The sequence below is a fragment of the Perca flavescens genome, chromosome 17 (genome assembly GCF_004354835.1).
Source record: "Perca flavescens isolate YP-PL-M2 chromosome 17, PFLA_1.0, whole genome shotgun sequence".
NCBI classification, from domain to species: Eukaryota; Metazoa; Chordata; class Actinopteri; order Perciformes; family Percidae; genus Perca; species Perca flavescens.
The window spans coordinates 14,481-25,778 of record NC_041347.1 but is presented as its reverse complement, the minus strand read 5'-3'; the positions used below and the strand labels follow the sequence as shown (position 1 = coordinate 25,778).

The window sequence follows — 11,298 nt, the reverse complement described above, 5'->3', positions numbered from 1 at the left end:
AGATATATCTTGTGCAAGGTTCTGAGAGAAAGCAGAATAATACTCGGGACTAAACAACCAAGTCACATTTTCTTGTCCAAGAGCCTAAAAAGGTTTTTTATGAGGTTGTCTTCTTATCCCTTCCTATAAATTCCCAGTAATACTACAAAAGACACTTGGCTGCAGAGCTGTTCTTACCACTTAACTTAAACCAATAGTGAATTCCAAATTTATCCCACCTAATTCTCAATGGGGCTTCCCACACTTCCACATGAAAGTTTAACTAAATTAAAGTGCTGAGAATGTCTGGTCTTTCTGTTGGGTTCTTTATGATGTGACCACAACAAGTAAAGTTATCATGCACGTATGAAGATGCACATGACGGCACGCACACACACACACACACACACACACACACACACACACACACACATCCACAGAGACAACACAAAGCTATTACACACAGTGAGTAGATGTCTGGAAATTCCCTGTTCAGTCATGACATCAGGGTATTAGCACAAGAACACAACTGTGTCATGAAAGGTTTCCAAAGATGCAGATCTTACATTATTGACATTGACTAACTGCATGACTCCAAACACTAAGAGGCGGAAATCCCATTTGACTACCCAAAACACAGCATTACAAATGTGGTAAATTCTAAATTCCCAAAGACATCTGTTGGCAGATAGGAAGTAGTAGTCTGCACTATATCACAAAGAAATCTCCCAAAAGTAAATATTTAACCACAAGAAGTCCCAGATATGAGTGAGCATTTAGTGTTCTGCACATAAACTGCCTGATTAACTCTAGTGGAGGGAATGTTTAGAGGATAAAGAGGAGTATCATGAATTGAGATGACGGATCCATCACTGCAAACATCTCTCACTAAATCTCTTTGCAAGTCAAGTCAAGTCAATTTTATTCACATATATTTTTAACACAAATTTGCCCCAAGGGGCTTAACAATCTGTACAGCATCCTTTGTCCTTAGCATCTCGATTCGGGTTAGGAAAAACTTCTCCACTCACTCTCTTTTTTTTTGACATACACGCAGTAACCATTGGTAATACTTCTGTGATGTGTTTGATTCAGCTGCTCATACCTGCTGTTGGTCTTCAGACAGCAGCAGCAATTGTACTTTTTTGAGCCAATGTCCTGCAATACATGAGGATGAGTTATCATCAGGAAGGCTTAAATCCAATATAATGAATACGGATGGTGATGAGTTTCCCATTTCCCACATACAACATAATGTAAATTGTGTCCTGAAGGAATGTCTGTGCTGCTTGGACTTGTTGCTGGGGTTGTCTATTAGGGGATGTCCTGACTCTGGTGGGCATGTCACTGCAACATTTAACACAAAATTCACTGTGACTCTTCCTGCAAGGTTGCCACAGAAAGAAAGAAAGAAAGAAAGAAAGAAAGAAAGAAAGAAAGAAAGAAAGAAAGAAAGGGTTGCGCCTCCTGGACCTAATATAAATAATATAAAAATAATATTATATATATATATATATATATATATATATATATATATGTATCCAATACAATATATTATTACTCTGTCTAACTGTACAGAGTCATGTGCAATTATGGGAAACACCTCGATGATTGTTTATGGTTCATGCAATGAATGTTTGCAATAAATTTCAAAATGCACTAGAAGATTCTTTAACTGACTAAAACACACCTTTCTTCCTTCCTTTCCACTGTAATGAAATACATTTTATTTGGTTTATTTACATATAGTGTTGTCCACGTTGTTATGGCAGTGTTGAATGTGTTTTTCAATATTAAATGTTATTATGTTGGGCAAATATTTCACACAAAAAACTATTACTGCGATATTTGCTGTTTCCTTCTTTTTTTATTTCTTTTTTTATTTCATCTTATGTGGAGCTCCAGGCACCTCTCGTGATTCCTGAACAGTTACCATAACCTCCTCTGGTGGCCATGTGAGGTCACACCTGGGCATCAGCATGTCAAAGCATTTTTATACTAACAAAAACAAAAAGAAATGTGAGAAAACCAGAAAAGAATAAACACAGACACGAATACAGGAACAACCAACAACACATGAATGACTTGTTCGTCAAGAAAAGTGTTTTTTATATATACATAAATATTGCATAGCCGTAATTACATGCTTCGGGCGCCCCCTGTTGACACAATCAGATTAGAACCTTCATCCTCGTGTATAGCTATCACCGGAAAATACGTAATTTTGTTTTCAAAATAAATGTACCGGATTTATAAATTGTGTGGCATTATTAGAAAAATAATGAGTCACTGTATTATTTATGCTATATATCTAATTTCAATTCAGTTCCCCCATCCTCTGATTTACACACTTTTGTTTGTTTCTCAATATTGCTATTAAAGTGTTGTGAAATAAACCTGTATTTTTTGCACGGATACAGATTTAATGATAATGTAGGGATAAAACATACGACAATAGGAGTTTATAGCAGTTTTAGACAGAACGTGTTGCTTTTCTGGTCAAGTCACACTTATTCTGAAGGATCCAGGCCGGACGTCGTATTGTTTGTGTCCGCGCGCGAGGGAAGTTGAGTCGCTATCTTGAGTGTAAAGGCTGTAAAAGTAACGTAATATAAAGTTAGGAAGTAGTTTGTGTCAAAGTTTTCTTTTGGGTGATAGTCGCATTGGGGCATTTAACATAGCCAAGTGAGGTCACATTAGCAACTAAGCTGTAGCTAACTTCAATTTATAAACGCATGTGTGTTTAATTTTTCTGCCCATAATAAGCAAGCTAATGTTAGCCAGCTTACTAAGCGTAGCTAACTTCACTGGCAACTAAAAAAACGTCGACGTTTAGAGCTAACGTTGCCGTTAAATTGTAACGTACTTGTCGTTTTGTTCTCGTACTTAAAGAGAAAGGGAAGGTTTGTTGTAGTGTTGTTAGTTAGCAGCCGTTGTTGGGAATGTCACCTATGTATGGTCGCAGTCATGAATGGTCAACGAACATATCAGACAGCGACTCGGAAGAGGTAATTAACGTTTACATTTATTTTCTCACATCTAAGCTCTCTTTTACTTTTAACTATTCATGACGAAGATGTCTTCTATATTTTCTTTCCTTTCTGATAACCGTCAATTATATCCTAACGTTACATGTTAATATTTTAAAGCTGAAACGTTAACCATTGACTGTGATTTGCTTACTTTCCCACAGCCCAAGCTCCCTCTCAATCAGTTCTATCCATATATCCGCTGTGCCCTTTGCTGCGGCTTCCTCATCGATGCCACCACTATCACAGAGTGCCTGCATACATGTGAGTTATAACTGAGGTCTGTTTTATCTCCTGGAGTCCTCAGAGAACCTTGAGGATTCAAGGAGTCACGTGAACTGAGTGGTTAATTTAACCATAAAGTCTTCCTGCCACACATTTAACAAGACCATACTCAAGAGGCCAGCTGATAAACTGTTTTATGAATCAGCCAATAGTAGCTTAACACTGATATATCTGTATCAGCAAGCATGTGGTGACAAGAGTAACGAGACATTTGAGTAAAACAGTGTGTCCATTATATAGTTTGTCAAGCAAGGATAAGTTGACAAGTTTATTTTTAATGCTGCAAAACATACTGCAAACTAAATATATCAGCCACTCTACTTTAACAAGCACATTTAATTCAAATTCTTACCAAATGTATTTGTGTTTGTAAAAAATGTATGTTGACTGATATATAGTTATAACTTATAAGGTCTCAAATATAATTTTTTATATCAGCTTTAAAAGTCCATATTAGTGTGGCTATGTTGACATACATAAGGTCCTGACTGTGTCTTACATTGTGATGTCTTTTGTCTTCTCCAAGTTTGCAAAAGCTGCATCGTGAAGCACTTTTTCTACAGCAACAGGTGTCCCACATGCAGCATTGTAGTCCACCAGACACAACCACTATACAACATCAGGTAGGTCTGTTCTTTGACTGATTCCTATCACCTTCTGTACCCTTTTTTTATAGTTGAGTTGTATTGAGTATTGTTTAAGCTATTCAGAGGGGAAAAAGTAATTAAAAGTGTGAAATGCATTAATTTTCATGTGTATATACAGTTATTTTATTGTCAAAACGCTTAAGTACTTTTAGGATTGTAAACCTGCTGTCACTCAGATCTGTGATGAAGCAGTCAGTGTTAAGCTTCAAATGCTTTACCTCTGTTTTCAGGCCTGATAGACAACTGCAAGATATTGTTTACAAAATGGTTCCCTTCCTAGAGGAGTGTAAGTACTGAATACATACAGTCAGATGTAGTTTAACATAATTTGTGTACATTATGTTTTAATTCTATTGTGAACTTTTTTCTGTTTTGTACTACAGTCGAAAAAGAACAAATGTGTAAGTTCTACAAAGAGAGAGGGTTGGAAGTGCCAAAACCAGGTAATAGTTCAACCTTAAAAGTTTAAGTGAACAGGTTTGGGGCAACGTTAGATGATTGCGATCTTCTGCGTGTAATGTCACACAGTCTTTCACTGTTATTCTGTGTTAACGGATTATTAATATACTAAATTTAAATGAATTGCCATGTTAATTCACACACTGCAGATAAGCTAACAAATTATAACAACAACAACAACAACACAGTTGTAACACATTGGTCTGCTTTTACTGCAGTGCCCATTTGGCCAATCAGAGTATTTTCAACAATGGAACAGTGAAACACAACCCAAACATAACGTTTTTATCATACTGTGATCAGTGGTGTTTGCTTGTGAAGACTGAACAAAGTAACTAATTAATTAATTAATTAATTAATTAATTAATTAGGGCTGTAAAGATATGCAACGTGAAACCGAAACTCAGATCCACAAACCTGTGTCGCGGAGTGAGAAGGCAGAATCGCAATACACCCCTTCCAACGGAAGTGTAACGTTACAAATGGCCACTGTTCTGACTCGGGTGCCTGAGTCTGTTTCCCGACGGTTCAGTAAACTGCTGTTAGCGTCCTTAGCACCGGAGTTAAGTGCTGATTGGGTTTGGATTGCTGTAATGAATGTGGCTGGCTGCTAGCTAGCTGGGGACTGACTGTGGATGTGTCCCCGGGCCGGGGCTGTTGTCAGCTCTCATCCCGACTGAAGCCTTCCAGCACCGGGAGAGTGAGGCAGTTGGTGAAAAGCAACTGCGCTACTTGCGTCTCAGAACTGCGGCCGCCTTGGTCTCGTGAGATTATCGTTGCCCACGTGTGCATGACGTCAGAGCAAGTCGGGATCAAGTTGGACACAAATCTAACCGGCATGCATTGGGCGCCGATTGCCGGTGATCGATTCTGCGCAGATCTGGCTCATCTCGAACGAGCCTAATGTTACTGATGAATTCGTGGGTTAGCCCAGAGTTGTTAACCGTGGTCAAAACCGTCATACTAAAAATAACTGAGCGTGTTGAACGATGTCGTAATCTTATGTTACCCACCAAGAATTAGCTAACGTCAAGCATTAGCATTAGCTACTTGTCAACCAGCACCTTTACAGTATTCACCAAAGCACTTTTCCTCTTCGGTCCCCCTTACAGGTTGGAGGCGGAATTGTCCATTACTGTTATCATTTCCATTATTTCCATTTGTTTGTTTGTTTGTTTGTTTCTTTCTTTTTTTTGTAAAGCGTCTTTGAGTTCCATGTAAAGCGCTATATAAAACTTATTTATTATTATTATTATTATTCTTGTGTCTCATTCAAACGAGTTGATGAACCACTGAAACGATTTTGGAAACATTATTTTAAGGTACAAAAGAATCTTTGGTGTTGGATCGATCGATATTGAAATCCGTCAATATCAATAAATAAGATCTCTGTTATATTACTGCAAAGTGGCATGTAATCAATGACAAAACGATGCCATGTGGCAAAAAAAAAGTTGTATTATGTACACTGAGTAAACCCCCCCCCCCAAAGAAAAAAAAAGAATCAAGGTTTGTATCGAATCGTGGGTCAAACATTGTGAACCGAATCATGGGTTTGGTGTATTGTTACAGCCCTAATTATTATTAATTAACAACAAAGGTCCTCTAAGAAAAGAGTGACTGATTATCCCAAAACAACATTCAGATTTCCATTGTGTATAATGTGTTTGGCATTTTAACTTCAGTGTTTGCATTTAAATTTTTGCATTAATAAACTGGAGATTTTCAGCAAAACTGTAGCAAAAGTTTATCATTTTGCTTTCCAGTGGTGGTCTCCCCTCCGGTTCCTGTTGTGTTGAAGAGGCAGAAGAAGGATAACATTCCCCAGTCTGTGTTCACCATTCCTCCCGAGCTGGATGTCTCTCTGCTGCTGGAGTTTGTTGGGTAAGGATCTCATTTTTTGTTCAGTCCTTCTCCAGCATCAGTTGCATGTATATTGGCTATGGAAGATACTCAACCTTTTAGACATTACGCATCTGTAGATATTATTTAAAGGCCATACACAAAGAAAATGAAATGTTTGCAAATGTATTAATTCCTCTCAATTACAATTAACGGTTATTCATGTCGTTAGTGAGATGCTTTAATAGGTTAATTTGCCAAAGCTGGTGTCAGGATGATGTCGCCTCTGGGGCTATCAGACAGAGTCAAATGGCAGAACATTTGTCTACTTTTCTTTTCTTATGTCACAGCATGATGTTGAAAATGCAAAAAAAAAAATGCCCTCTTTAAAAGGAGAGCAGAAAACAGGTTTTCTCTGTCTATTTTTGTTGTCTGTTTCCTAGTAACTGTGTTCTAACAAGTGTAGGCATTTTCACAGCATTGGACTTGTCATAGCAGTAAAAGCACAGGTGTAACTAATAACATTAACGATGGCTCTGCTCCCAATCAGCCATGCCAATGAGTTAGCATGCACAATACCAGGACCCTGCATCTCGGAGCCCTAAATGGAAGGCAGCATTCAGGCATTCATGTTTTTCATCACACATGCATTTGCAGCTATGACATGTTCAAAAGTCTTTTGTGAAAAGGGCTAAGTGCTAGGCATATGGTGTCCTATATGTCCCATTTACAAAATACAAATTAAAAAGGTGAATGTCAAGTAGCAGTACCATTACAGCCAGGGTGAAACAAACTGCAGGTTAATTGTGTGAATCAGTCTCTAAATTAGCAATTATGGAACCACTGCTGTACTTTAGTCTCTTATTATCAGAGACAATAAAAAAGAGAGGTAACAAGCTCTAGTTCAAAGGATTTGCTTTTGGCCTGTAGACACTCAAGTACACACACTCTTTTGGTGACCATGTCTTCTGCATTAAGGAAAAAAGTGGAACCCAGTTTGTAGCAGTAAATAAAATTACCCTGTAGTTACATAGACATGCTGAGAGATGGTCACTTTGTCTTAAATTGACTGCTTGCTTGGTTCCAAAAAGTTGTCCTGACTGTATAATGACTCCTGTTTTGTTTTTCAGGGCTGAAGAGGGCATCAATAACTATAAGGTAATGATGTAAAATATTTACAATGTGTAGTTTAAACCATTATTATGGTGTACGGTAACAGAAACTAAAGGGGCAAGATGGATAATGACTTAATAAAGGTTGTTCTAAAGGCTCCACCCAAACCAGCTGATCCTTAGGACATCCGTGGTCAAGTTATCCTGTAACTACAGAGCCTGTTGGATATACTGTCAAGAATAGTGTTTTACTCAGAGCATTGCGTTATTTATTAATTTGAAATTACATTTCTCCAATTTAATACCATATTACCTGTATTTGAAGAATTACATTCTTCTGAAAAGTTTTCATCCGGTATGTTTACCATCATCATAGAGCTGTTTGTTTGCTTGTGTGGATGTACAAACATATGTGGATGCTTATGTATGTGTATACAGTATATACTTTTTATACAATACAAATGTATCTGTACATGGAGTCAAATGTTTGTTTACCTTGTTCAGCTCTTTTGTACTTTCTTGGCCAATAATTTGTAGATTTTGAACACCCTGTCCCTGTTTAGCCCTTAGAGAGGCGGTACGTTCGTGTGTCGGGCGAGGCCACTGTCCGCCACGTGGAGCTGTTTATCAGGAGAAAGATGGAGCTGAGCTCTACCTGCCAGGTGAGTGGGCCAGCAGAGGATGGGATTTGCTGCAGTAGCACACAGAGTGCAATTGGAGCGGGAGATCAGGCGGTTGCTCCAACATTTAAAAAAAATCCGGTCTGTCTGCAAGGCTTACAGTTAATGAGTTCACAAACTGACATGACCACGTTCTTGATCCTGATTGTCACTTTAGACAGACTTGGAATAGGACCGCAAAGGAAGTTGGCATTACAGCATAGTGTAGGTGTGAACAGGGTGATGCTGGTGTATTTAAGTGAGGGGGTGCCTCTACGTATTAGAAAACCGCTATTTCGTAATTGCCAATAGTGTTTTTAAACTGGTGTGCAGCCAGCAAGCATGTGTGGCCTAACTACATTAACGTACACTAATGTCCACACTTACGGGCAGCACACACCCGTGGCGTATGATGCATATCAAAACAACAGTCTCAGTCTATGTAAACTACACACCAGCAGAATGGTCAGATTTGCAACTGTTTTATTTCCTAGTTTTGGTGCAATCGGGGGTGTGCTGTTTGTGTCAGTTGACGTGTCAAATGACGGGCTGCTGTATGTGTTCTGTACGTAAATAGTTTTTTGTTTTGCAATAGATTTTACAGTTTGTAATAGTTGTACAAGGTATTTGGAAAGATTAGTGTAACCTTGTCCCAATACCTAACATGGAAACATGTTATTTATAAGTCACCTGCCTAATTGATGGTCTAAGAAGAGAAGTGGAACTTAACTTTTTTTCTGATATGAGCCAGGTCTCTGGGTGTAAACTAGTGCTTTTCCTTGATGCCTCACCACAGCCAATCACCATCACGTTTGCATTTGGGCACATAAGCATGCTGCATGTTTATTGGCTCACTGACAGTGACAAGATTAACCCCTTAGGTATCAAAATTTGGCACAGAACAACAAGTCATTTTTTGATAATCGATGGTATCGAGGCAATTCGGACGGTGCCTAAAAAAAGTACCACTCGTTACCCAGCCCTACTGATGACTGGTGTAATTCAGCACATTTTATCTCTTTGTGGGACTCATGTCAGCATCAGCCATATCCAAAAGCTAATGCACATGTACACCGGGGAGTAAAAGCTGAGCCCAACATAGAAGGGTCAACTGCTCAGGTCGTAACTCAGCTGGGTGCCTATAGCTAAAGGACAACAGACACTCCCTAACAACCTTAATCAGATTATAATCACATAATTAGTGCAATGATACCACGTGTGTCTCAGAGTGGACATGCTGTAAGAGAAGGCTCGTGATTGTTTTCAGTGTTACAATCAGGAGTGTCCTCCTTTCCTCAGAGCACAGACAAACAGAAATGTGTGGTCAGTATTTTGTATTTAGTAACACGTGGATGAGGATTAGCAGCTTACATTGATTTCCTGGCCTCAGTGCTGCACCCTGGCCTGTCTGGACAAACGTGGAGAGGACAGAGAAAGACTGACAAAAGGTCACTGTCCGGTGAAACACGGGTCTGAACAGTTGTATAACTCTCCCCTTTTAAACTCTTTAAGTTTTAGTCTACCCCATCATCTCCTTCCAGTTTATCATCAATATCCAAGGCATCTCCTGTATGTTCAGTGTTTTGGTCACTTAAATGATTCCCCGCATTTGTGATATGGCACTGACTACAGTAGATTGTTTAGTTTGTTCAAAACCAAACCATTTCTAATGTGAAGCCCTAATAATTTGTCCCTCCAGAATGTTGAAGATTTTTGTGCAGGGCTGACCTGAATGCCTTGAAACCATGTGGCAAAATAATTAAAGCACGCACAGACATAGAGACACACATACACACCACACAGATCTGACTGACATTTGCGTTCTCGCATAAAGGTTTGCTGTGCATGTGTGAAAATGGCTTCTGATTGAATCTCTGCTGCTGTGGTCTGAAGTGTTTCTGTGTGTCCCGCAGGTGGATGTGGTTTGTGGAGATCACCTCCTAGATCACTACCAGTCACTCAAAGACATACAGAACTCTGTGGGTGAAGAAGCACTACAGGTATGCACCACAAAGACACACAGTAGGAACAAACCATTTTAATAATGGGAAATGTTGTACAAGGCCAGGTATACTTTTGAGTGATTCTTTTGATGTGGTTTTTGTTTTGCTCCAGGATGGTCTGTTGGTGCTGCACTTTGGCCTGGTCCTGCCCTCCCAGTCTTGAGCACGAGAGGTGGATGTAGTTCATTCCTGAGGAGATGAATTGAACTTTTTGACTTTGTTTCTGATCATATGACTCTTGTCATAATGTGAAGTAAAGTTTCTACATTGGCATAAGTACTCTACAACTGTCGTGGATGTGCTAGGATTGTCACCATCTACTCACAAAACATCTGATAAAACTTGTAACTTAAATGTAACAAAAGAGTAGCAGGTGGCAGGCTAAACATTTCATGTGTAACATAAAGTCCAAGAACTTTACACTTTCTTTCTTCATTGAACAGTCTGAAATGTATCTTGTTTTCAGGACAACCCATGTGTCTGCTATAATTGGCTGGACACAAGTGACATACAGCATGCAAAATACATTTTACCTGATGAATGGAAATGACACGTTCCTAGTCCTACTGCCAAGGTATCTTTACACATTGTTTATTGTGCTTCCACTGCAAGACTAGGACTGCGGCTGTAGCTAACTGGACCACTAACCAGTGTCAGTGGGTCTGGAACCTTTCAACAGTTATGTCTGTGAAGGCAATACGATGTGTTGACTGAAAAGCTGCGTCAGTCTAGTTTACTTATCTTTTTGGAAACCAGGGACCGGTATCATGTGATTTAAAGGGTTTGAAACCAAAGGACTACCACTACCAAAGGGGGGAGGGGCGTGTGTGTCTGTGTGTGTGTTTTTAATTTAAGGGCTTTTGTATAGACTGTCAGCTGATGTAAATTGATGTTTAACTCACCAAAACAGCAGTTATTTAAAGGGAGTTTGTATAGTTTTTGATGGGCTTTGTTAACAATAACTTTCCTACTTGTTTTTGTCATAATTAATAAATAACTGCAGTGGGGAATGTTTCTCAATTCATTGTTTCCTCTTTTGTATTTTTTTGTATTCATGTTGTGCTTAAGATCTTTAATACCAGTGTTATGGAAGTTTCCTTTGCAGCAGGGGGGGAAATTTCAGAGTTTAGTAAATTGAAACAAATAAGACAGACTGAGACTAAAACCAAGTTGGGTTTTTGTATTTTATTAAAAAAGATATATTTGCAAATATAGGATCAACATGATTTCACAAAAGGCCGCAGCCCAGTGTGGAGTCAGTTTCTCCAATGAGTGAACAGAAC

The 11,298-nt window shown here is 38.9% G+C and overlaps 1 protein-coding gene across 1 annotated transcript; it reads left to right on the top strand.

Annotated features, from left to right (window-relative positions):
• Positions 1–2,465: 2,465 nt before the first annotated feature.
• On the top strand, positions 2,466–11,035 carry pcgf6 (polycomb group ring finger 6). Its single transcript, XM_028603527.1, has 10 exons — positions 2,466–2,987; positions 3,173–3,272; positions 3,820–3,916; positions 4,171–4,226; positions 4,324–4,383; positions 6,166–6,283; positions 7,372–7,399; positions 7,917–8,015; positions 9,926–10,012; positions 10,128–11,035. Exons 1-10 carry the CDS (start codon positions 2,922–2,924, stop codon positions 10,176–10,178), a joined length of 762 nt encoding a protein of 253 aa, XP_028459328.1. The 5' UTR covers positions 2,466–2,921; the 3' UTR covers positions 10,179–11,035.
• The last annotated feature ends 263 nt before the right edge of the window (positions 11,036–11,298 follow it).

What these genes read in the sequence shown, in the direction of transcription:
- pcgf6 (XM_028603527.1), top strand. Translation starts at nt 2,922, where the DNA reads ATGTCACCTATGTATGGTCGCAGTCATGAATGGTCAACGAACATATCA. An exon ending in CTGCTGCTGGAGTTTGTTGG is followed by an intron (nt 6,284 to 7,371) that starts GTAAGGATCTCA and finishes TTTGTTTTTCAG; the next exon opens with GGCTGAAGAGGGCATCAATA. An exon ending in TGGGTGAAGAAGCACTACAG is followed by an intron (nt 10,013 to 10,127) that starts GTATGCACCACA and finishes GTTTTGCTCCAG; the next exon opens with GATGGTCTGTTGGTGCTGCA.